Consider the following 27099-nt stretch of genomic DNA (forward strand, 5'->3'; position numbering starts at 1 on the left):
GACTTGCACAGGGTCATAGCTGGTAAGTGACAGAGCTGAGATTCAAACTAAATTTCCCTTCCCACCTCCTATCAAATGTTTCTTGGCCCCTGCTCTGTACTACTGTGTATCAACATTGGCATTGTCATATCCACCATGGATGAATACCATTAACTATCAACTGTGTACCCAGTATTGCAGAGGCACAACAAGTTTAATACATGGCTTCCTCCCTCAAATTGTTTAGAGTTTGGTTGAAGAGACAAGATATTCAACAAATGTATATACAGCACATAAAATGGTGAAACTTTTTGTTTTTCTCTGTCTCTCTGTCTGTATCTCTTTCTTTATCCCTCTGCCACCGCTCTGGGTGTTCTAAGGCACCTGACATACAGAGACAAATAAGATATAGTTTTTGGCTTTAAGTAGCTCATGGAGTAGTAGGGGAGAATAAGGATTTCAACGTGAAATTTAAACAAGTTTCTCATCTGTATAATAGGGATTTTTGTACCACAAAACGTTATTGTGATATTAATTGAGTTAAGACTTGTGAAGTGCTTATAATGGTCACACAGGAAACACTACATAAGTGCTTCTATTATGCTTATTGCTATGATAGAAGTAAGTAAACACATGATAGTGTAAGAGCATGGAAGAGGGACACTTGACCCTGGTTAAAGTAAGAGACACCTCAGCTGAACGCTAAAGCATGGAAGGCGCTAAACAGAGGGAGAAGAATGCCAGGAATGCTGCATAGAAGGAACATCCTAGGTTCAGGTTTGTAAACAAAGTACAACATGATCTGATTGAAGAACTGAAAGTAATTTAGTTCAGCCAGAGCATAGAGTAAGAGGAGGAGAATGACAAGAGATAAAGCTTGAGAGGTCATACAATACAAATAAGTCTAAACATTATTCTTTACATGGTGGGAAGCTACTAGAATGTTTTATGTAGAGTATTGACTTTATCACATTAAAGTGTTGAAAGATAACCTTAGCAACAGCATAAAGAATGAATTGGAGGAGTAAAGATTAAAAATAAAACTAGTTAGGAAGTCCAGGGGAGAGAGCATGAAGAAGTCCTGAACTGGGGAAGAAGCAATGAGGATGGTGAGGTAGATCCTCAGATTTGAGGTATAGTCAAGAGGTAGAACTGGTGAGACAGTGACAATACAGAGTGAGGGATAAGTGTGAGAGAGGTGTAAAGAATGACTCCCACAATTTTGGTCCAGCACAAGGAGATGGATAGAGATATCATTCTCTGTCCATGGGGAACCCAGGAAAGAACTATTTTTGTAGGGGTGCAATGGAAGAGATGATGATTTCTCTTTTAAACATTAAATTTGAGCCTTGGATGATGTGGCTCAGGGAACGGAATGCTGGCCTGCCAACCAAAGGGTCACTTGTTCAATTCCCAGTCAGGGAACATGCCTGGGTTGCAGGCTAGGTTCCCAGTAGGAGGCATGGGAGAGACAACCACACACTGGTGTTTCTCTCCCTCTCTTTCTCCTTCCCTTCCCCTTCCTCTAAAAATAGAAAAAATAAAATCTTAAAAATACATTTAAAAAAATAAACACATTGAATTTGAGGTGCCTGTGAGATTTCCAAATGGACACTTTAAATAGGTAGTTTTTGGCAGTCTTGAAGCTCAGAGGGAAAGTTTATGCTGGAAATACAGATTGGGGAATGCCAGTAAATAAGTGTGAGATTAAATCAGGGGGGTGCATAAGTGTGCTCAGGGACAAAGTGTTGATTGAGAAAAAGAATGGACGTCTGAAGAAAAATCACATTTGAGAGATGGGTAAGGTAAGAAGAAATTTTGAAGATGGCTAAAATGAAATAGCCAGATTATGGTGAGTTGAAAAGTCAGTGGGCAGGAGGGTCTTGCAGAGGATGGGAGGAAGGATGTGTCTTTGACCTTTAGTGTCTTGAACCCTGGCAAGAGTAGGGGCTCCTTGAACACTGCAAAATCATGGACGGCTCTGAGATTCTAAAGGATTTACTTAGATGTCTTCCACTTACAGAAGTCCTCTATTCAGCTTCTATTTCCTCTGTCTACCCTAACAGGGAATATCAGGTCTCCATCCACGCCCTAGAATAACCTTTGCTCCAGAGTCCTCCCACATCATCTGAGATGTCAGGGGCTGTTGTGGCCATCTATTAGGAGAACAGATGGGAAATGTCTGGGTGTATTTTATATGCAGGAAGCTTGATGTTAGCCTGTGGAAGGGGGTTTGGGGAGGTCCTGGAGGTCCTGAACTCTTAGAGTATAGACAGAACCTGTTGCCTGCCCCAACCTGCCCTGGAGTAGATTTTCACCATGAGCAGAGATCCAAAGCTAAACCAATGCTTTCTAGGCCCTTGAAAATTCAAGGGTCCTCTAATAACCCGTAGTCTAAGGCTATATCCTAGGACGTGTTCCTCCTGGTCAATCTCATGGAGTTTGGCCTCAGTCTGCAACTGAGGGGCCCTGTGACACTGTTGCTGGGCAATGTGTTAAACATAAGGCCTTGGATATGGAACTGCTCCAACTAACTCCAACCTGGAATTAACATGACCACCACAACTGCCACTGCCATCACTACCTTCTCAGAAAGCAACCACCTGTCTGGTCCCTGATTTTGTCTGGCTGCCAGTCTAAGTCATGTGCCTATGTGGGAGGTGATGAAGTTTTGGCTCCACTTTCAAAGTTTTTTTTCCCCTTTTTCGTGTGTTATTTCTAAAGATAACAAAGGTCAAAAGGCACCCAGCATTTTCTGGTTTCTCATAACCTTCTAGTCAATATTTAATCTGGTTTATGGATTTTTTAGGTCTTCTAGATGCCTCCTTGAGCCTGCCTGTGGCCATTCACAGTCACTTGTAAGGAGAAGAGAAGTCAGTGTATCAGAGACACTCTGAAACAAGGAAATAGAGACTGGGATTCAAGGAGCAAGAGCTGCAGCTGGAACACAAGAGAGCAAGCCCTGAAGACAATCCTACTGAGAATTGTTTGTACCGAGAGGTCTGACATGGCCTCTCTTGGCATCCAACTTATAGGCTATATCCTGGGCCTTCTGGGGCTGTTGGGCACCTTCGTGGCCATGCTGCTTCCCAGCTGGCGAACAAGTTCTTATGTTGGTGCCAGCATTGTGACTGCAGTTGGATTCTCGAAAGGACTCTGGATGGAGTGTGCCACACACAGCACAGGCATCACCCAGTGTGACATCTACAGCACCCTTCTAGGCCTGCCCCCTGATATCCAAGCTGCACAGGCCATGATGGTGACATCCAGTGCAATCTCTTCATTGGCTTGCATTATCTCTGTGGTGGGCATGAGATGCACAGTCTTCTGCCAGGATTCCAGAGCCAAGAACAGAGTGGCGATAGTGGGTGGAGTTTTCTTCATCCTTGGAGGTCTCCTGAGTTTCATTCCTGTTGCCTGGAATCTTCATGGGATCCTACGGGAATTCTACTCTCCACTGGTGCCTGACAGTATGAAATTTGAAATTGGAGAGGCTCTTTACCTGGGCATTATTTCCTCCCTGTTCTCCCTGGTAGCTGGAGTCATCCTCTGCTTTTCTTGCTCACCCCAGGGAAATCGCTCCAGCTACTTTGATGCCTACCAGGCTCAGCCCCTCACTACTACTAGGAACTCTCCACGACCTGATCAACTGCCAAAAATCAAGAATGAGTTTAACTCCTACAACCTGACAGGGTATGTGTGAAGAACGAGGGGCCAGAGCTGGGGGGGGGTGGCTAGGTCTGTGAGAACCAGTGGACAGCTCTGCCAGGGCCACAGGTGAGGAACATTCCTACTGGATCATGTCAGAAGGTGCTGCTGGGGATAGACTGACTTTGGCCATGGGATCAAGAAAAGGCAAAAATGGGTGCTGGTGAGACAGTATCCAGGTTGAACTGTTAAGAGGCATGCCAACTACCCTTTTCCATTTCCTTCACCTTGATCCCCCACCCCAGACTCTGAGTCCCCCAACCCTCAACTCCCCATTCCCCTACTCTTGGCCAGACTCCACAAACTCCCATCTGCCCTTTGCTTTACCTGCCAATGCATCTATAAACTTACTAATTACATCCCACAGGCTGAACCCTTTCTGTGATCAAAGACCCTCCCTCTGACTGAGGTTGGCTCTCAGCTCATTGCTGGGAGTTGGCAGAAGGAGTAGTGGTGGCTTTTATGAAGACAACTCTAACCTCCTTCTCAAACTTCCCTCCAAATAAAATGATTGGCCACTAATGGGCCCTGAAGCTTCCATCCCACTCTTGTTATGATTCCACAGTGTCCAGACTGATTTGTGTGTAAAAAGAAATAGAGCCATCACACTGTACTGAGGGAACAGAGAGCAACTGGATGTAGGAGGAGAAGGAGGGAAGGTAGCTGAGGACCCAAAAATACTAGAACCACCGGCTAGAGCAATTCTCAGAATTTCCTCACACTTGTGGATTAAGGATCTATCCCACAGGTAGAAAAAAGCACAAGGGAAGAAGATATGGTGGAAAGCTCCAGGCAGCAGCAGACTCTTACTCCATTGAGGAACCACCTCAGAAGCTGCAGCTCCAACTTTCACTAAAGTTCTTGCCTCCCTCTGGCGCACTTGACCTGGCCTTCTGCTAAACAACAAGGCTAAGGGCCCTACACAATGGTTTCCTTAGGAATGGGAAACTAACTTCTCAAGAGATGGCCCTTGGCTGGGAGATGACATTGTGGGAGCTGTGGGGGACTGCAAAAGATATCACTCCTTGATGCTGCTGCCCAAGAAAGAATAAAAGGCTTTGTATCTAAGAAGCTGAGTGGATGTGTGAGGTGCTTCAGCATGTGTTTCTATTGGGCCAGAAAGTCAGACCCCCAGAGAGTCTTCAAGCATAATAGAAAATCAGCCCAAAGTCTGAGATTAGACCCCCAGGGGTCTACCACAGAGCACACTACATAGCCGCTGAAAGACCACAGCACAAGGTTGGCCTCCTGTCACCCTTCATATTCCCCTACATCTTTCACTAGACATTCCAAAGTTGCCAAAAGTTATCCAAGGGCTTCTGAATGCAGTAATCAGGCCCAGAGTGTTTTGGCCATGATCTGAGTGATAGCTGAGCAGCTTTCTGGGATTACAGGTGAATTGGGAAAGTACAGACTGGTCCCCAGCCAGATGGTTCCAGCTCCAAGACTTGAAAATGCTCCATTTCCTCTGGGGTGGGGATGGGGGTTAGAGTCATAACAAACCAAAGATATTTTTCCCTCACCAGCCTAAGCATGACCAACTTCTAACAAACACCAAAACATGTCCTCAAACCTCAGTGTCAACAGAAGGGGCCCACTGGTTGTCTCCAGTATACTCGCATGTTTTCTACTTCCTTGCCTGTATTTAAAGTGTTCTTCCAGACTGGAAAGCCTTATCCCTTATGCCAAGTTTTCCTCATGTTTGAACAAATTGTTGAGTACCACCTCCCTCAATGAACCTCCTATGGCCACTTTGTCCCCCTCCTACTCCCCCCTTAATGTACAAATCACTTCTTTAATGCTTATCATTCACAATTTTGATGCAGTTTTATTTTCATGTGTGAATATCTGATTTTACAAGTACATTGTAAACTTTTGAGGGGTAGGGGCCATGTCTTAAACCTCCATGTATCCTCAAGACTTACCAATAAAGACATTCTGTAAGAGTGCTTGACATATGGTAGATGATCAATAAACATTTGTTGATTGAATAACTGTTTTTATTTATTCAAAGGGGCTCATACAAGGCAGGTGTGAGGGAGAGAATTGGGCTAAGGATAGGATAAAGATGGAAACTGGTCTTTCTACCCACTGGGTGAATAGAAAAGTCTAGACTTTTCTGAAGATATTAAGGAAGTAAGACCCCTTCCTCCCCAGTGAAACTTTAATCTGTTCGTCTTGCCCAAAGATCCTTCTTTTCACAATAATTGTTTCATTTAAGTTATTTACTAAATTTGCTATATGTTTATTCCTTTAATTCTCTGAATCATTGTTGTAAGAAAGGTGAAATAGATCTAATAGTCTCCATTTGGCAGATGGGAAATCCAAGGCCCACATACTTAATGAGATTTTCCCAGAATCATGCAGCTGGTGTTAGTGCACCAGTCTCCTGACTCCCAAAATAGGACGCTGATGGTCCAACAATATTTAGACAGTTGGAAGAACCTACCACAGGATCCCAAGCTGCCCAAGAGAAACAACTTATAGCCAGCAAGGTAACACTGGGGACATGTAGGTTCTTCCGGTTTCTTGTGAGGGGAATCTTAGTATACCTCATGGTACTGCCCCTCCTGCCATGCTGGCCTGGACCCAGCTAACTGTCCCATCAGGGGAGATGTGAAGTTTATATTTGAATAAGTCACAACACCTCAATTCCAATTTCCCTAACTCTAGAGGTTTGGGGGTTTGGGAAACCAATGATTTGGCCCTGTTCCAAATTCACTTGGAATTAACAAAGCCCAATTCATGAAGATATTGTGTCAACACTGACCAGAATGGGGCCTCACAGGATTTACCTTACCCAGCCCCTGAAACTAGTGGGCCTCAGCACGCAGTAGCCTGTAATACAGGCACTACTATCATTGCACTCCTGAAGTGGGCCTTCTTCAGTGCAGAGGCTAAGACCCCAATATCCAAGTATATTTAGAAGGAATGGCTGCAGGTAGGAAGAAGCATAGAGAGAGAGGGGTCTATGAATACAAGTTTAATAAGAGCTCAGGTCTCTGGTCTGGCACCAAGAACCTATGTGCCCTTGATTGGGGGCCACTGGAGGTTAGAAGATGGGGTTACCTAACTGACTCTGCTATGCTTGAGTGGGCAGCAGTCCAGTATGGGCTGTGATGACTCACCACCTGCACCCAAAGCACTTTCAGGTCCACCAATTTTATTGCATGCTCCAAATACCCCAATGAAACAGATCTTTTACAGGAAACAAACTCTAAGCCCAGAGAGGTAACTTCCTTAAAGTCACAGAGTGTCAGAGGCTGAACATAAACTTGGAAACCTCCCTCAGGGTCTGAGATTCTCTTCAGAAGGTATAAGAGCACCTAATGTTTTTTAGGTTCCTACAGCCCTCTGCCTCTGTCTGCTACTGGAATCTAAGGATCTTTGAAGGAAACAGGGCACAGACCTTCCCTTCATCTTAAGAAGAGGCTGACCTAGGAGGACCTCCTTTCTTTTTTTTCTTTTTAAGATTTATTTATTTTATTTTTAGACAGAGGGACGAAAAGGGAGAAAAAGAGGGAGAGAAACACCAATGTGTGGTTGCCTCTTGCGCGCCCTCTGCTAAGAACCTGACCTGCAACCCAGGCAAATGCCCTGACTGGGAATCAAACAGGCAGCTCTTTGGTTTGCAGGCTGACACTCAATCCACTGAGCCACACCAGCCAGCCCCCGCCCTGCTTTTTTAAAATAAGAGTATATTAGAGCTAAACTGATGAGATATGCTAGGAGCAAGATATCAAGTACTGTTCCTCTTTCCTTTCTTTAAAAAAAATCAGTACAAAGCTTTTCTGTGTTGTTTTTTGTTTGTTTTTTTCACTTATCATGCCACAAATTCATAAGGAATGGGTTCCCCACTTAGGCTCCCTTCCATTGGTTCTCACAAAGTATGCTTTTCTGGGTGGAGCAGGCTAACTGTTCAGTTAAACCTAGGTACATTTCTTTTTGGCTTCCTTCTTTTTCTGATCATTTTATTTCACACATTTCAGGAAGCTATCTCAGCTCTGGCCATTAACTTGTTTATTCAGAGCAGTGCCCACTGCATGCTGGTTGACATTGTAGAATCTTCCAGTTTTGCCATGATAACATTGTGGGGCATTCCTTTTTGAACAGTGCCCATTCCCTTGATGTCTATACTGCTGCATTTCATTTTTTAAAAATTACTTCATTGTTGTTCAATTACAGTTCTCTGCATTTCCCCCCATAACTCCCCCCACTCCAGCCAAATCCACCTCCCTTCTTTGTTTCCACACTCCCCCTTGGTTTTGTCCTTGTGTCCTTTATAGTAATTCTTGAAAACCCTTCTCCCCACTGCCCCCTCCCCTCTGGCTACTGTTAGATTGTTCTTAATTTCAATGTCCCTGGTTATATTTCACTTGTTAGTTATGCTGATTAGGGTCCAATTAAAAGTGAGGTCATATGGCATTTCTCTTTCATGGCCGGCTTCTTTCACTTAGCATAATGCTCTCCCATTCTATCCGTGCTGTCGCAAAAGGTAGGAGTTCCTTCTTTCTTTCTGCTGCATAGACTTCCATTGTGTAAATGTAACATAGTTTTCTGATCCACTCATTTACTTATGGGCACTTAGGTTGCTTCCAGCACTTGCCTATTGTAAATTGTGCTGCTATTGGAATGCATAGGTTCTTTTGGATTGGTGTTTCAGAGTTCTTAGGGTATAATCCCAGCAGTGGAATTGCCGGGTCAAAAGGCAGATCCATTTTTAGTTTTCTGAGGAAATTCCATACTGTTTTCCACAGTGGCTGCACCAGTCTGCATTCCCACCAACAGTGTACTAGGGTTTCTTTTTCTCCACATCCTGTCCAACACTTGTTTGTTGATTTGTTTATGATGGCCATTCTGAACGATGTGAAGTTATATCTCATTGTGGTTTTAATTTGCATATCTCTGCTGGCTAGCGTTGCTGAGCATCTTTTTATATGTCTTGGGGCCCTCTGTATGTCTTCCCTGTAGAAGTGTCTGTTCAAGTCTTTTGTTCATTTTTTAATTGGGTTTTTTGTTTCCCTGGAGTGGAGACATGTGAATTCTTTATAGATTTTGGAGATCAAACCCTTTTTTGAGGTATCATTGGCAAATATGTTTTCCCATATAGTTGGTTCTCTTTTCATTTTAATGCTGTTTTCTTTAGCCATGTATACTGCCACATTTCTTCTAGATTTATATGTATGCAGCCAAAGGGACAACACCATATTTTCTCAAAGGCCTAAAAAATATATTACAGGTGTTTCTCCTGTTTCCCTTTGTGTTAGTCATTTTGTTGAACTACTAGAAGATGGTGGTTCTAGCCAAAAAGAAGCTTCCTCCTTCCTTTTAACCTGGGAGGATTCTATGGAAGGAGTTAGAAATTCATCAACTAGAGAAACTAGTATAGATCCAACAAAGAGCAACTGGTTGAGCAACAGAAACCTTTGACTGGTTTTCCCTTTGGCTTGTTGAGCAAAAAAAGCCTTGATCTAAATAATTTTTTAGAAATATCCTTGAATTTGTGTCCATGTTGAACAGCTTTCAGCTTAACCCCATTGCCTTGCATCATAAAATAATTTAGATTAGCCATAGACCAAGAGAATAGTGAAGGCAATTGTTTATGCTTCAGCCTAATGGCTGTGACCCTTGCACAAGGAGAGATGTTTCTGCACTCCTTTATTCCTTTGATAATAGGGTGATTCATGTTTTTTCCTCCTTGGGGCTCTGGTGACCCATGGCTATGTGATCATTAATGAAGAGGTGGAGGCTGAAACTGGCTTCTTGGTGGAAAGGTAAGTTTCAACTTTTTGTGAGACCTTTACCCAGCCAGTTAAACATCCATTCAACCAGCTCTCTAGCCAGCCAGCCCCCACCAACTGGACTGTTAGTCTGTGTCAGGCAGTGTGTGCTTTGAAGGCTACATGGGTGAACAAGGGTAGTCTGTGCCTTACAGGAGCTGATAGTTGATCTAGAGAAGATAAGACATGCACACCTAAGTGCAGTCTAAGGAACAATATAGGCTGTCTTGTAAGAAGTGAAAAGTGCTATAAATGGGGGTGTCAGGGGCTAGTTTTAAAAGGTATGTAAGTCCCCTCAAAGCCCAATTCATGAAAAATGACTCTGAAGCACTATTTGAGCTTCTAAGGGAAGAATGATCAAAAGAAAATGCTTTTCCAAATTAAGTACTATAGGAAATAGTGAAATAGGGTAGACAGCAGTGCTAAGGAAGAAATATGGAGACACTACTCAGCTAACCCAGAACACCTTTGTATTTACCTCACAAAACCCTTAAATGGCTCTAATGGAGAGAGTGACCCTGAGGCTCAGCCTTTTCCCCTTTATTTCCTTTTCTGGGCCAGGTCTATGGAAATTCCTGGAGGCAGCAGAGGTAGTGTCCATTCAAATAAGCTGAGACATTTTGGCTCTGGACCAGAGGAGAAACACAGGTGTGGGAAAAGGGGCCCAGTGGCAAAGGAAGGCAAATGAGGACTTAGAGAGTCAACAGTTCCCTCCCACTCGGTCCTGGGCCATGGACAGGTGATTTTTTGTGCCTTCAGCTGTCCACCCTGGGACATAGAGGTCCCAGGCTCTAAAGTGCCTGTGTTCCTTCTCAGCTGGCTGAAGTCTGACCTACACCCAGCCTTGTCTCTCTGCCCAGGTGGCTTCTAGCTTCAATGAGAAATTCTGTTATCTCAACAGGGGTGAGGGAGGGATGTGGGGATCTTTAAACAGAAAGTTCAGCAAATTATCTCTCTCTTTTGCCTGAAGTGGTGGCTCACTGCTTGCTATTAGGTGATCGCTGATAAAATATTAACAGGCTGTTATCAGGCACAGCAATACAGAATGTGTAATCTGACCACCCCCCTCCACTCACACAACCTACCACTTTTCTTGGAATTGCAGCTCAGGGATTATTCTTTAACTCTTGACTACCATTCCCTGCTCTGTGCTAAATTGCTCCACAAAACAAGTCTTAGGGCTGGACAAAGCAGAAAGTCACCATACAAGGGCAAATCATCAAGTACTGCTTTCCTGTCATCCATAAGGTACCATTCCTCTACAATAGCACCTTCACCACTTGTCAAAGTCAATTCCTAGGAGAAATTTGAAGAATTCTCTATTTACAAACATGGACTTGTACAGATAGATAACAGTGAGAAAACCAAATGCTTTCAAAGAGATATTAGAAAGTATAATGGGATGTAAAATTAGATGGCTAAAAAGTATGAGTACTGTGGCAAGCTACCCAGCATTTCAGTGGTTAACTCCTTTTCTCCAGCAGCACTTTCAGAGTCTGTAATAGTTGATGAAGTTCTGTTGTGTTGCTCAGGAGAAAGGCCAGTCAAACACGAGAGAGAGAGAGAGAGAGAGAGAGAAAGAGAGAGAGAGAGAGAGAGAGAGAAGGAATGCTTCTTGCATCCTTTCATTTGAATTTATTTCTAAAATTATATAATGGGATGCAAGAGGGTGTATCAGAATCCCCCACAAAGGATATCTGATGATATTGTTAAGACCTTACTCCCTGTATTCCTCTCTCTCTCTCTCTTTTCCTTCCTTTACTTAAAGCAGCCCCTTTAGCGTCTCTTGCAGAGCTGCTTTGGTAGAGGTGTATTCTTTTAGACTTCTTTTGTCTGGAAAGCTCCTTATTAGGCCTTCTATCTTGATTGAGACCCTTGCTGGGTAAAGAAAGTAGCCTAGGCTGCAAGCCTCTGGTTCTCATTATTTGGAATATTTCTGGTCATTCTCTTCTGGTTTTGAGGGTTTCCACTGAGAAGTCAGCTAACCTTATTGGAGCTACCTTTTATGTTACTTCCTGTTTCTCCCTTCCTGCCTCTAAGATTCTCTCTTTGTCTTGGAATCTTGCCATTTTAATTATGATGTGTTCTGAAGTGGGCCTCTTTGTGTTCCTCTTTATTGGGACTCTGTGTTTCCTGGATTTGTGTGATTTTTCTCTCATCAAATTAGGGAAGTTTTACATCATTACTTTTTCAATCAGGTTTTCTATCACTTGCTCTTCTTCTTCTCCTTCTGGTATTCCTATTATTTGGATATTATTACATTTCATATTGTTTTGTATTTCCCTTAATCACTCTTCATTCTTTCTGGGCCTCTTTTCCTTTTTTTTGCTCTTTCTATGAAAAACAGTATGGAATTTTCTCAGAAAAATAAAAATGGATCTGCCTTCTGAACCAGCAATTCCACTGCTAGGGTTATATCCTAAGAACCCTGAAACACCAATCCAAAAGAACCTATGTACCCCAATGTTCATAGTAGCACAATTTACAATAGCCAAGTGCTGGAAGCAATCTAAGTGTCCATCAGTAAATGAATGGATCAAAACACTATGGTACATTTACATTAATGGATTTCTATGCAGCAGAAATAAAGGAGCTCCTACCCTTTGCAACAGCATGTATGGGACTGGAAAGCATTATGCTACGCAAAATAAGCCAGGCGGTCAAAGACAAATACCATATGATCTCACCTTTAATAGGAACCTAATCAATAAAACAAACAAGCAAAATATAAGGAAAACATAACCAAAAACACTGAAATTGATAACAAGCTGACAGTGACCAGAGGGGAGGGAATTTCAGGGGAAAAGGGTGAAGGGTTTGTAGGAACAAATATAAAGGACACATGGACAATGATGTGGGGGGTGTGGAAATGGGAAGGAAGTGAAAAGGGCTGGGGGGGTTGGGCTGGGGAGGGGGGGGAAGGCAGAAAACTGTACTTGAACAATTTAATAAAATAAAAATAAAAAAAGACCTTACCCCCTTGAGTTAAAGGCACTGAATGCCTTGGTGAAAAAGTAAGTATTTTTTATGGGAAGAGAAATAGATTCAGACAAACTAGCCATCAGAACCAGAATTTGCTCTAGTTTCTTGGTTTAGCCTTAAAAGCAGCCATAATAAAAAGATGAGATCAATGTGTTTAAAATAAAGAACACTGATTCAGAAACAATGGTTACTGGAATTTGGGGGAGCAGGAGACTTCCATGAGTAACACATGCACTCTTTAAATGATTCAACACCTCTATGAATAGAGACAAAGTAGAAACCAAAAAACAAAGCAAAACAAAAACTAAAAAACAAAAGGCAGACAAGAAAGGTGGTGCCATCTTCCTCCTGGCAATTCCAGAGGCAGCTGATGTGGTTAATTTTACTCATCTGCATGTAATAATAAACCAGTATGTTCTCAAGTGTCACTCCCCAAGAGACTTGCTTAACTCAGCATTCTTTGGGTGGGTGAAAAGAAGCCAGTGAGAAAACTACAAGGCAGAGGCCAACAAGTCCAAGACCTCCTGATGGCTGTTTTGATATCAGGAAAGCTGCCAAGTGACAGCCCTGAGTGAAAAATCCAGTCAAGAAGAAACAAATGTCTATGTTGTGTGGAGAGATATTTATTACATAAGTGGACAATGTCCTGATTATGAGGGCATTTAAACATTGTATGCAATTGTGGAAATTTCTTCCTTGGAAACTGAGTGTGGAGAAAAGGCAACCCTCGTGCACTGTCCCTGGGAATGCAGACTGGTACAGCCTCTGTGGAAAACACAATGGAGTTTCCTCAAAAAATTAAAAATGGAACTGCCTTTTGACCCAGTGATTCCCATTTAGGGGCATATACCCTAAGAACCCCAAAACACCAATTCCAAAGAATATATGCATTGATCATAGTAGCACAATTTACAATAGCCAAGTGTGGAAACAGCCCAAGTGCCCATTAGTAAATGAGTGAATAAAAAAAAAAAAGCTGTGGTACATTTAGCATTTTCTTATCAAAAGGAAGGAGTCAAGACTAATCAGCTCCAAGATAGGCAGTTTGGTGTGGCAAGAAAAAAAACTGGGCTTTGGAGCCAGACAAGGATTTGGTTTTGGCTCTCCATTCTCTAACTGTATAAACTTGAGAGTATCACTTCAATTCTTTACACTTTAGTTTGCTCATCTGTAAAATAATGATGACACCTGCTTCTCAGTGTGGTCACGGGAGATAGTAGGCCCTGGTTAACTGTTCTAAGCATATTGGTGACCTAAAGGGTATTGTCAAAGTGATTCCAAAATTTGTGTCTTTAAAGAATGAGGGCAAATGATGAAGTATATTTTCTACCAACAGATCTAAATCTACACAAGCAAGGGGATATTCATTCCCAGGCCAAAACTTCTCAATATTCTTCCCAAAAGTCCAAATACTTTGAAGACATTGAGTAGGCTTCTATTTTTCAGATTCCATTAACAGAAAAACCAAGCCCTGACTGGTGTAGCTCAGTGGATTGAGCACAGGCCTGCAAACCAAAGGATCAAGGTTCAATTCCCAGTTAGGGCACATGCCTGGGTTGCAGGCCAGTTCCCAGCAGGGGACGTACGAGAGGCAACCATACACTGATATTTCTCTCCCTCTCTCCTTCCCTTCCCCTCTAAAGATAAATAAAATCTTAAAAACAAAGCCAAGAGAAGAGCCGACTCTAGAGAGGAAAGGGATAGTCAAGGCTCTTTGACTCTTGTTCAGATCTGTGAAAATCTGAGGTGAAAAAGAACCATGATCAATAATGAGATCCCAATACTAGAAAAAAGCTTAGCCCAAGGAAACTGCAAAATAGGATTAATTTCCTAAACTTGGAGACAACTGGGGAGATTTCAACAGCCACTTCCTAATTCACAGCCTACAAATCTCCATTGTTCAGCAAATTTAGCATAACCTCCCTCTTGCTGGCATTCCCCCTTGGTCTACTCTGTTCCTTATGCTCCAACTTAAATAATTCACTATTACTCATACCTTTCCCCTCCAACTAGTCTTGTGACTTTGCTTACACTATTGCCTATACATAGAACAATCTTCCCCCACACAGCTCTATCTTCTCAGTCCTTACAAGTTTCTACAGCCCAACTGGAAGATCAGGCCTTTGGGGAACACTTTCTGACCTCCTTCCTAAAGTCATTTTGCATGCCTCTGTGGACTCAATGGGCAGATGAATGGAATGTGTTGGCACATAGAAGGCATCAAAAACAGTTGAACTGTCATTATATAAAAGTGGGTTTGAGATTTCTGGTGATACACATGAAAACTTTGGGCTTGGGGTGGAGGCAAGTAAGAAAACACATTTCTCCTGCAGATTTTATTTTTTATTACAAAAGCATAAAAACTTTAAGGACTAAAGCTTTTTCAAAAATGTTTTTCTGGCTTTATTTATTTTTTAGCTTTTTAAAATTGTTGTTCAAATATAGTTATCTTCATTTTCCCATCCCCACTTCGCACCCTTGATCCTACTGCCTTTTGTTTTTTTGTGTCCTTTATAGATGTTCCTGAAAACCCTTCCCCCTTTTCCCTTCATTATCCCCTCCCACCTCCCCTCTAGTTATTATGTTTGTTCTTAATTTCAATGAATGACTAAAGCTTTAATATACACTCAAACTATTTAAGGAAGTTCTTTCAAATTATCTAGTTTATAAACTAAACATCTGCCCTAACTTTTGATTCAGTAAGGATGGTTCCTGAATGTCCTCTCTGCCTAAAATAAGTCCTGAGTTAGGAATGTCCTTGTCAACAAACACACGTTTTTCTTTTGACTTAAACCTAAGCTCACCCCCTGAAGCTTTCCTGAGCACACCTCCATACTTAAATACTGTACTAATTCATAGCACAAAACTCTGAAACACATTCTATCTGGACATGGCCCTTGGAAACTGAGAGCCTGACAATTAAGCCTCTGCCTCTAATTGTTACCCAGATTATTTGCAATCTCTAGACATGGACAAATCTTCCTGTTCCCTTGATCCAAAGTCTCTGACCTAGTCCTCTACTAGGTGCCAGTTTGTTCATCTAACAAGCATGTTCTGCCTTCCTAACATGTGCCAGGAACTTATTTCCTTGAAGCTTGTTCTATCTGTTCTCTCCCTATGGATAGTTCTTTCTTCTCTTGAGATGAACTGTTTTGCTCTTGGAAAAAATTAACAAGACTCCTCAGAAATTTTTTCTCCTTTTACTTTTTTTCATAATAATTTCTCTATTTAATTATTGTTCAAGTACAGTTTTCTGTCTTTTACTCCCATCACAGCCCAACCCCCCAGTGCTCCCGACCTCCCTCCCACTTCCACCCCTCTTAGTTTTTGTCCATGTGTCCTTTATACTTGTTCCTGTAAACCCTTCCCCTTTTCCCCTGAAATTCCCTCCCCTCTCCCCTCTGGTCCCTGTCAGCCTATTCTCTATTTCAGTGTCTTTGGTTATATTTTGCTTGCTTGTTTGTTTTGTTGTTTAGGTTCCTGTTAACTGTCAAGACCTGGTCTTTATAGGCTTCTTCTGATTATATTCTGTAATTAACAACATTTCAACATTGTATGTTAAAGAGCTTCCTTTTGCAGTGGCTAGCTGGTGTGGCTCAGTGGATTGAGTGCCAGCCTGTGAAGCAGAGTTGCTGGCTCAATTCCCAGTAATGGCACATGTGTGGGTTGCAGGCTAGGTCCCCAGTAGGGGGTGTGCCAGAGGCAACCACATATTGATGTTTCTCTCCCTCCCTTCTTCTCTCTCTATAAATAAATAAATAAAATCTTTTTTAAAAAGAGCTTCCTTTTGATGATATTCAGAGTGTCTGTGGTACAATACAGTGTACAGATGAAGTATTGTAGAATTGTGCACCTAGAACCTGTATAATTTTGTTAACTAGTGTCACCCCAATAAATTCAATAAAAAAAGAATATCTGTGGGAAAGAAAATCCATATTCCTTTTCTCTTTTGGCAGTTTGGTGATACCTTATTTTTTTTTAATTTGGGCTTTAAAGATTTCTTTTCCAAGAATTCTTCATTAAAATGCAAAAAAACACAGAGGGAGGTGGGTAGATGGGTCATGATTTAACCTTAGTTCTCTTTACATTAACCCATCATTCTTATTAAACACATTTTTTACATTCCAGCTTTTTCCATGCCTTTGCTCATGCTATTCTTCCAGAATGCAAAATAAACAAATTACAAATATAAAATCAACTTATAGTTTCACAGTCTCTCATTTGATATCTAAATCCAAACCTACTCATTCTTTTAAAAATGATTTATTTTTTCCAATGTAGGAATGACAGGTTTTTATAGAAAATTTGAAAAAGGCAAGAAGATAGCAAGAAGAAAAAAATCAACCATAGTCCTACCACCTAAATAACAACTGTTTTGAAGTGTGGTCTTGCTTGTTCTTTAAACAAACCTTAGTTTAGGTTCCATTTCTGATGTGATGCCTTCCTTGAACTTCCTCCTCCAGACCTTCCCTACCATGCTTGTACTACTCTCTCTTGTACAAGTTAATTTGGTGCATATCTTGTGTTTCCAACTATATTATTCAATCCTTGAAGGCTGAACCCTTGAGTTATACTTCTTAATTTATCCCAGAACACTTAGTATTCAGTTGGCCAAAAAGTCCATTTAGCTTTTCCTGTAAAATAAAAGACACATTTCTCATTCACCAATAACTTTATTCATTTGGGTATTTTTAGTATGTCAGCTATCTCCTCCATGGTATAATGTTGATTGTCCTCAATTAATGTCTTGATTTGATGGCTGGTCTCCAACTAGTCTACCCGACCATGAAGCAACATCCAGCAAAAAACCTCCAGCACATAACTTCACAAACCACTTCTGATATGTTTGTTCAATCAGTCATAGCACCTTCTCCATACACTAGACAAATCATTTTTTGCATTCAGTTATATTTTTACTTTTCTTGAAATAATAAGGCATAATATGCCAAAAATGTTGTGTACTTTCTTCTATTTTCAATATTAAAATGGCAACAAAAATTCACCAATTTTGGTAAGGTTTTATTTTTTTAAGAATGCTGATATGATAGCTGTCACAATACAATCTAACAAAATGGTTTGAAATGAAGTTAAAGTCAACTAAATGCTACTAGAGACATCTTACAGAAAAACAAACAAACTTTTTGGCCAACCCAATACTTTGAATCCGATATTTATTGACTGATTTAACCTAAATGAATACAAACCATTTCAGAAAGGATATAAAAAAGGCCAAGTATCTAAGTCATGAAAGCTAAAGATTTCAGGTCACCTGGTTTTGTGACTATTGCATTTCTGTTGCTAGAACTCTTAAAAGCCTATTGAACTAGTCTCTTTCCTCACGCCAAACTGAATAAGAAGCAGACTGATTAAGAGCCAGGATTTACTCAAAGATTCTCTATATAAGGCATAAAGGCAAGAGAGAATATGAGGAAAGTGGGGGAGGGAGGGACGAAAGGAGGGAGATAAGAGAGAAGAGGGGAGAAGAGGGGAGAAGAGAAAGGGAGAAAAGAGAAGGGTAGATAGAGTATATGGTCTAGTGCTCAATCCAGTATGTGATTTGCCTCCAGCACCGTATACAGGATCCCATCCACTTGTTCTGAGTCAAACCCGATCTCACGAAGCTCCAAGTGAGGGAGGACAGAAGTAAGGAGATAGCTGACGTGGATACGCAGCCTCGCAAGCTTTGCCAAAGCCCTGTATGATGGAGTGAGGGGGCAGGAGAAGAGATGACATGAAGTCATTAGCCAACAGAACAAAATGAAAGTCCTTAAAAATGGGCCTACAATTCTCAACAATTATGTTTCCATTAGCTACAAAGAAAGAAGCACAATGCCACCAAGCAGAGGGAGATTCGCTGCAGCTCTCTAAGAGGTAATTCCTCAATCCTTGGTGGCTTATGAATTGATTCAGACTTCCTCCCTTATCTATGACCAGTAACTGGGGCCGTAAGAGATGCTTCCCATTAGCACTCACAAGCTGATAACTAAACCCTAGTAATTAACCTTTCTAGGTCATCTCCCTCTGGGGTCCTGTAGGAGACCTGAGCCTTCTGCAGCACTTCCAGGTGCATCTCTGTCTCCTTTAGTTTCTCTTTTAATTCTTGCTTTTCTTCTTTGGTTCTTTCCAGCTCAGCTTTCAGAATCTGGAATTCAGCTTGACGATAGCCCATGTGTTTCTTGCTCCAATACAAGCCTTCCGTTTCCTGCGTACTGTAGGTCACCAATTCATGTTGGACTTTCTTGAATTCAGAATGCCAGTGATTCCTCTCCTGTTCCAGCTCCTCCACCTGCATTCCAAGAAATATAAATTCAATGAGTACATGCTATGAAAGTGGCAAAATTATTCCTAATATTTCCAAGTGGCAAAAATTGTCACTAATATATTCACTCAGCGATTCCCCTACAAATATTCCTTGACTTTGGACTTTTCTTATTCCAATGTATGGGAGGGAAGCCCACTAGGGGTCACCTAATTTGAAATATACCACAGAATGATTCAGTGACTTAATCTTGTTTAAAGGCTTCAGAACACGAAATCATCAGAATTCTAATTCTCTGGTCCCTTGGTTACCATAACCACTTACTCCTAGTGGTAAGGTGCTGCCCTAACCTTTTGCTGGAACAAATTCCTTTCAGCCAGAACACGTTCCAATTTTTCTGTGGTTCTTTTCAGTTCTTCTAGCTGTCTTTGGTTCTTCATCTTTGGCATATGACAACTTCCACTCTCCTCATAGCTTCTTCCTTTCTCCCTAGTGGCTACAGCAGGAATTATAGAAGAGGTCACAGAAGGATAAGGCACTGGGTTCCAGGATTCCACTGCTTTTCTTCTCTCAGCAAGCTCCTCTCGGTTAAAAGGGATCAGCTGAATGGGAGCTCCTGAATCTCGAACACCTTTTGCAACACCAACAACAGCTACAAAAAGTCCCTTGTTTACTTCCTCTTTGCTTATATTTGTGTTGCCTCTGTTAGATTCTTCTGCTACCAATCTTGGCATCTGATCTTCTAATTCTTCAGGGAGCATGGATCCCTGGTGTTGTTCTTGGGCCCCTGAATACAGAACTGAACCCCCCCTACTTTGACTCGTATTCTTGTTTGCTTCTGGGTACTCTGGAGAAAGGTATGGTGGTGTGCTTCTCTCAGAACTGGATTTATCATGGCTATTCTCCCCTTCTGGGTAAGCAACAGCTGCCTCTACCCTCCTGTAAGAGCCAGACATGGAATAATCAAGAGGAGGTGTTGTCATTTCATTCTGGAGCCTTCTTCGTTTCTCCATAGGTTCCTCACCAAGAATCCATTTGTACTTACTGTAAGAAGAAGAGAAAATTAAATTTTAGCTGTCAAAATATAGACCACCTATAATCTTCTCCTATACAGCCTCTCTTCAAATTTCCCATACTAAAACTGACTTTAGCTGTTATCCATAGCTCATTTCAAGTGAGGAATATAACTTTACCCCGAAACCCCTACTCTTTCACTTATGTAGTTGGCTGAGGCAGCAATTGGTCTTAAGGGTTTAGAAAGGAAACCAAAAGGTATAAAGAGTCAGCATCTGGATATAACAGGAACAGGTTGATCTTGGTCAGAATTCTCAAAATAGGATTGAAATCAGCCTGACTTTGAGTTTCAGAAATTCAAGTCAAGGAAGAAAAACAAAAAATATATATATACATACAAAATCCCATAATATGAGAATGGGAGGAAAGGGGGTCATAAAAAGCCTAGCAGAATATGTGGAGGAGAACTGAGTCAGCTGGTTAATTTTAAAGTGTCACCAAAACTTTCCAGTATCAAAGACATGCACATTTTTTATACTGTAGTAAACACCACACAATTCTTTTACCAGTCAACTAGATTGTGGCTATTGCCCATTATTCACTTGTAAAGATAATTAAAACACAGGGCCCTGGTCATAAACAAAGAAACTAAAACAGCCAATTCAAGTCATTTCCCGCTGTGGCAAAACAAAAACCAAAAAAAAAAAAACAAAACCCTCTATTGGGATAAATAGGCACTCCCTCAGTTTTAAGGGAAAGTCCAGGATAATGACCTCAATCACCTTCAGTTTCTGGCTGCTGTATGCACAAAAGTTTGAAGGAACAAACAAAACAATTGTCACCAGTTAAATCCATAGGTATTTCTTTATCACTCAGTAGGATGGGACCCTCATTTTTTTCATTATAACTATTCTGCCATCTCTGTAGAAACCCAAGAAATTCCGAGGTAAAGACTGCCTTCCAGAACCTATGCACCACAATGTTCATAGCAGCACAATTTACAATAGCTAAGAGTTGGAAGCAACCTAGGTGCCCGTCAGTAAATGAATGGATCAAAAAATTGTGGTACATATACACAATGGGATTCTCTGCAGCAGAGAGAAAGAAGGAGCTCCTACCCTTTGCAACAACATGGATGGAACTGGAAAGCATTATGCCGAATGAAGTAGGCCAGGTGTTGAAAGAAAAATACCATATGATCTCATCTTTAACAGGAAGCTAAACAACAAAACAAACAAGCAAGCAGAAAAAAAAAAGACATTGAAATAGAGAACAAGGGGACAGTGAGCAGAGGGGAGAAGAAAGGGAATTTAAGGGGAACAAAGGGGAGGGATTTGGAGGAACAAATAGGAAGGACACAGGGACGAGAACTAAGGGGGGTGGAAATGGGAGGGAGGTGGGGAGCAAGGGGCAGGGGAGGCTGGGATGGGAGAAATAGACAAAAAAACTGTACTTGAAAAATAACTAAATAAAATTTAAAAAAAGAATTTAAAGGAAAATAAAATAAAATTTAAAAAAAGACTGCCTTCCAAATTTTGTGAAAATCTTTCTTTAATTTTAATATAAGCCTTTACAAATATAATTTTCCCTCTGAGTATTTCTTTAGCTTCATCCTATAAGTTTTAAAAATTATTTTATTGTTCAATTATAGTTGTCTGCATTTACCCCCCACCGTTCCTCCCACCCCAGCCATCCCCAATCCCTCCCTTGCTTCCTTTTCCCTTTGGATTTGTACATGTGTCCTTTACAGTTGTTCCTGAAAACCCTTCCCCACATTATGCCCTCCTACCTCCCCTCTGGTTACTATCAGATTTTTGGATATTTGGTTTTCATTTTGATCTTCTCAAGATATTTTAAAATTTCCCTTGTGTTTTCATCCTTTACTTACTTGTTATTTTGGAGTGTGTTGTTTAGTTTCTATGTATTTGTGAATTTTCAAATTTTCTTCTGTCATTGATTTCTAATTTAATTCCATTACATTTGGAGAAAATTCTTTGCATAATATCAATCAACTCTTTCAAATGTACTTAGACTTGTTTTATGGTGTAACTATGCTCTATACTGGAGAATATTCCATGTGCACTTGAAAAAATATATATTTTACTACTTGAGGCTGAAATATCCTGTATATGTCATCTTCATTTTCTGAAGCTACTTTTACTGGATTTAAGATTCTTGGTTGAAATCAATAAATGTAATGTAGTATACCACATAAACAAAATGAAGGATAAAAAATACATGATCATATCAATAGATGTAGAAAAAATATTTGATATAATCTAGTACCCATTTATGATAAAAATGCTCAGCAAAGTGGGAAGACAGGGAACATACCTAAACATAATAAAGGCCATATATGAAAAACCTTCTGCCAGCATGATACTTAACAGGCAAAAACTACAAGTGTTCTCCTTAATACTGGGAACAAGAAAGTAATGTCTGCTTTCACCCATCCTACTCAACAATATACTGGAAGCCATGGCCACAGCAATAAGACAAGAATAAGAACTAAAAGGCATCCAAATTGGAAAGAAAGAAATAAAACTGTCATTATTGACATGACATGATACTATACATAGAAAACCCTAAATATTCTACCAAGTGTCTACTACTACTGATAAGTGAATTCAGTAAAATAGCAGGGTACAAAATTAATATCCAGAAATCTGTGCATTTTTATATACCAATAATGGAACTATCAGAAAGGGAAATTAAGAAAACAATGCCAATCACAATTGTTTCAAAAATAATAAAATACCTAGGAATAAATCTAACCAAGGATATAAGAATGTACTTGGAAAATTATAACACACTGAAGAGAGAAATTGAAGAAGATACAAATAAGTGGAAGCACATGCCATGTTCATGGATAGGAAGAATTAACATCATTGAAATGTCCATACTACCCAAAGCAATCTATAGATTCAATACAATTCCTATCAAGATTCAATGATGTATTTCACAAGACTAGAACAAATATTTCAAAAATCTTTGTGGAACCAAAAAAGTCTCAAATTATTAACAGCAATTTTGAGAAAGAAGAAAAAGTTGGAGGAATCACTATCTAGTATCAAACTATACTATAAAGCCATAGTAATCGAAACACTATGGTACTGGCATAAAAACAGATATACAGTTCAATGGTCAGAACAGAGAGCCCAGAAATAAACCCATGCCTTTGCAGTCAATTAATATTTGACAGAAAAAAACAAGCACATACAATGGGATAAAGATAGTTTATTCAATAAATGGTGTTGGGAAAATTGGACAGTATATGCATGGAAAAAAAAAAAAACTAAACCACCTTCCTCCACCATGCACAAGAATAAACTCAAAATGGATTAAAGACTTACATATCGGATTGAAAACCATAAAAATCCTGGAAGAAAACAGAGGCAATAAAATTTTGGGCACTGTTTGTAGCAATATTTTTTCTGATATATCTCCTTGGGCAAGGGAAACAAAAGAAAAAATAAATGAGACTAAATTAAACTAAACTTTTTGTACAGCAAAAAAAAATCAACAAAATAAAAAGACAACCCACGGAATGGGAGAACATATTTGCCAATATACCTGTAAAGTGGTTAATATCCAAACTTTATAAAGTACTTACAAAACTCAACACTCCAAAAATAAACAATCCAGTTAAAAATGGGCAAAGGGCCTTACGGACACTTCTCCAAAGAGGGTATACAGATGGACAACAGACATTGGAAAAGGTGCTCAATGTCACTAATCATCAGAGAAATGGAAAGTAAAACCACAATGAGATATCACCTGACACCAGTCAGAATGACTATCACCAATAAATCAACAAACAAGTTGTGGTGAGGATGTGAAGAAAGGGGAACCATTTTTGCTCTGTTGGTGGGAATACAGATTGGTACAGCCACTGTGGAAAACAGTACTGAGTTACTGCAAAAAATTAAAAATGAATTGGCTTATGACTCAGCAATCTACTTCTGGGAATTTGAAGAAATCTGAAATACTAATTTGAAGGAATACAAGTAGCCCTATATTCATTGCAGTGTTATTTACAATAGCCAAGATTTGGAAGCAGCCCCAGTATCCATCAGTAGATGAGTGCATAAAACAACTATGGAACATTTACACAATGGAATACTATTCAGTTATGAAAAAGAAGAAAATTTTACCCTTTGTGACAGGATGGATGGACCTGGAAAATGTTATTTTAAGTGATATAAGCCAGTCAGAGAAAGACAAATACCATATGATTTCACTTATATGTAGAATCTAATGAAACAAACTGAACTAATAAGCAAAATAGAGGCAGACTCATAGATGGAGAACAGGCTGACAGTTCTGGTGGGGCAGTTAGGGGGTGAAGTGGTCAAGCAAAAAAGGAAAAGGACTCAAGGACAAGGACAGCAGCATGGTGATTGCAGGGGGAAGAGGGCATAAAGGGAATAAATGGTAATGGAAATAATACAATAAAAAGTAAAAATAAATAAAAATTAATAAAAGACTCTTGGTTGACAATGTTTCTTTCAGTACTTTGAATGTCATCTTACTGCCTTCTGGTCCCCATTGCTTCTGATGAGAAGTGTGGTGTTATCCTTAGTAGGTTTCTCTTGTATATGATGGGTATTTGTTTTTCTCTCTGCTTTTAAGACTTTCTCTTTGCCTTCAGCCTTCATTATTTTCACTATGATGACGTACATATCTGGCTGTGAATCTCTTTGTAAGCCCTGTTTTAAGTGTTTGAGCTTATTGAATGTGTAGATTGTTTTTAAATCAAATTTGGGGTTGTTCTGCCATTATGTCTTTGAATATTTCTCTACTCCTTTCCCTCTTTTCTTCTCCTTTTTGTATTCCTAATTTGTATATGTTGGAGCACTTAGTGATGTCCCACATTTGTTTGAGATTCTGTCCATCTTTTTCATTCTTTTTTCTCTCTTAAAAAATTTTAATACTTTATTTTATTTTTAGAGAGAATAGAAGGGAGGAAGAAAGAGAGGGAGAGAAACATCAATGTGTGATTGCCTCTTGTATGCCCTCAACTGGGGACATGGCCCACAACTCAGCACACACCCTGACTGGGAATTGAACCAGTGACCCTTCAGTTCACAGGCCAGCACTCAATCCACTGAGCCACACCAGCCAGAGCTCTCCATTCTTAACATAATCTATAATTGCTATATCTTAAAGTTTGCTGATTCATCTTTCTGTCAACTTTAATGTGCTGTTGAGTCCTTTTAGTAAAGTTTTCATTTTGGTTATTGTAATTTTCACCTCCAGAATTCCATTTCATTTTTCAAAAAATAACTTCTGTCCCTTTATTGATATTATCCACTTGATGAGACATGATCTCCTTTAATTCTTTGAACATACGTATAATGGCTGCTTTGAAGTCCTTTGCCTGCTAAAAGCAACATCAGGGTCTCTTCAACAGCAGTTTCCATTGACTGCTTTTTTTTTTTTATCCCTATGTACAGGTCACATTTTCCTGTTTCTTTGTATGTCTCCCGATTTTTTGTTGACAACTAGATATTTTAGATGATATAGTATAGCAACCCTGGACATTGATTCCACTTCCCTAAATGGTTGATTTCCTTGTTTGTTTATTTACTGACTTGGTCAAATTGAGTCCATAAAATCTATTTCTCCTTCAGTATCCTGCTCAGATTTTTTCTTGATTTTTATCTTTTACCTGGAAACCTAGGAATCATCCCTGGGTCAGCATAGGCCACTTATTGGTTAAAGGTTTAGTGTAATCTCTATTAGCTAGTTAGAGTTTCACCCTTATCACTGTATGTGTGTGTGGCTTAGAGGCTGCTAATGCAGTTACAGAAATGTGTGTTTCTATCCCACATTCAGCCATTTAGTAGTAGTAGTTTGGCTTTTTCCTCTGCAATCACTGCCAAGAAGGCACAACTTTCAGCATGCACACAGTTTTCCAGACTACCAAGGGTATGTGTAATTTTATTTTTTAGCGTGGCTTGCCAGGAGTTACCCCTGGGTCAGAATACCTTACTGTTTAGCCAGTGGTTGTTTAGAGGTTGTGCTTAAGGCCCTACTGCCATTGAGGCTTCTGCTCTTTGTTGTTTGATCTGTGTGAGGTTTGGGGACTGCGGACTGCTTTCAAGTCCACTATATTCCCTGGTCTGAGAGAGTGTAGCCTTATGCTTATGCATGGCCTTCCTAACCCCCAGGGTTGTTGACTATGACCAAGAGAGCTCTTCTTGACTATGACTATATTATTTCCTTCATTCTCTCTGTTACTAAACATCTGATTACTTGGCTATTTTGTTTGTTGTAACTTGTATTATGGAGCTGAGTAACCCCTTAATTGTTCCCCACCAAGATTTCCCTTATTCTTTTTTTTTTTTAAGATTTTATTTATCTTTAGAGGGGAAGGGAAGGAGAGAGGGAGAGAAATATCAATGTATGCTTGCCTCTCATGCATTCCTCTGCTTGGAACTGGCCTGCAACCCAGACATGCGCCCTGACTGGGAATTGAACTGTGGTTGTTTGGGTCACAGGCCTATGCTCAATCCACTGAGCTACACCAGCCAGGGCAGATTTTCCTTATTCTGGACAATGCCTTTAGGAATAGAATTCTCCATGATCTGTTACACATAAAGTTAGTTCTTTCAGGTAGAGCTAAGGAGCTCATCTTTAAGGCCTGCCTCTCACACTAAGGAAGAGGTGGGGGCAAGGAAATTGGCCCACTTCTCTAAGAGTAAAAACTTAAAAAACATTTATTGATTTTAATGAGAGAGAGAAAGGGAAAAAGGAAGGAGAGAAACATCAATTTGCTGTTCCACTTACTCACTGGTTGATTCTCGTATGTGGCCTTACCAGGAATCAAACCCTCAACCTTGGTGTATCGGGATGACTCTAACCAACTGTGCTACCTGGCTAGGGCAAGAGTGAAACCTTTTTTTTATGAATAGGTGCTCAGATGTTTTTTGGTTTTCTACTTCTGGCATGAACCTATGGCATACAAACAAGCTGGGGCTAGAGCAAAAGGACTCCAGTATTGTCACCATGCCTTCCTAAGTGAGTGCTTTCACCCTGACTTGGGGCTGGATAGGGAGAAAGAAAAAGCTGGATTAAGAGAAGAGAGACCCAGTCTTCTTGAGTCTGTCTGGAATAGAGCTTCTACAAGATGGAAATAGGGGATATGATAAACATTAGAGGCCTGCCCTTCTCGGATGAAACCATAACTGTAAACTAGGAACTAGAAGAAGAAGGAAGCCCAACTTCTTGATCACACCTACCTGGATTAGAGGTTCCTGAGTGTTTTTCATAAAACAATTTGGAGGAGGATAAGAGTGGGCTAACTGCCAAAGGCTCTTGCTGTTCTTTCTGAGATTTAATAAATGTTTCTTCATTTTCTGCATGCCCCTAGCA

The 27099-nt window shown here is 40.4% G+C and overlaps 2 protein-coding genes across 10 annotated transcripts in view; one reads left to right on the forward strand and one right to left on the reverse strand.

Annotated features, from left to right (window-relative positions):
* The first annotated feature begins 2804 nt into the window (after window positions 1-2804).
* CLDN2 (claudin 2) lies at window positions 2805-5669 on the forward strand. Its single transcript, XM_037137624.2, has one exon. The coding sequence runs from the start codon at window positions 2987-2989 to the stop codon at window positions 3680-3682; it is 696 nt and encodes a 231-aa protein (XP_036993519.1). The 5' UTR covers window positions 2805-2986; the 3' UTR covers window positions 3683-5669.
* A 10191-nt stretch (window positions 5670-15860) lies between these two features.
* The window catches only part of MORC4 (MORC family CW-type zinc finger 4), a 95149-nt gene continuing 83910 nt past the window's right edge, over window positions 15861-27099 (reverse strand). For 6 of the 9 annotated variants that reach the window (XM_053657494.1, XM_053657491.1, XM_053657489.1 and 3 more), the window contains 3 exons: window positions 19059-19752; window positions 18452-18735; window positions 15861-18143 (listed from right to left, as the gene is read on the reverse strand). In XM_053657494.1, the coding sequence (XP_053513469.1) occupies window positions 17990-18143; window positions 18452-18735; window positions 19059-19752 (1132 nt within the window). In that variant the 3' untranslated portion in view covers window positions 15861-17989. The remainder of the gene's footprint in view (window positions 18144-18451; window positions 18736-19058; window positions 19753-27099) is intronic. The other 3 variants (XM_053657493.1, XM_053657492.1, XM_053657490.1) reach the window with 1 other exon arrangement.

The sequence above is a fragment of the Artibeus jamaicensis genome, unplaced genomic scaffold (genome assembly GCF_021234435.1).
Source record: "Artibeus jamaicensis isolate MK-2021 breed Jamaican fruit bat unplaced genomic scaffold, CSHL_Jam_final scaffold_461, whole genome shotgun sequence".
In the NCBI taxonomy this organism is placed as follows: Eukaryota; Metazoa; Chordata; class Mammalia; order Chiroptera; family Phyllostomidae; genus Artibeus; species Artibeus jamaicensis.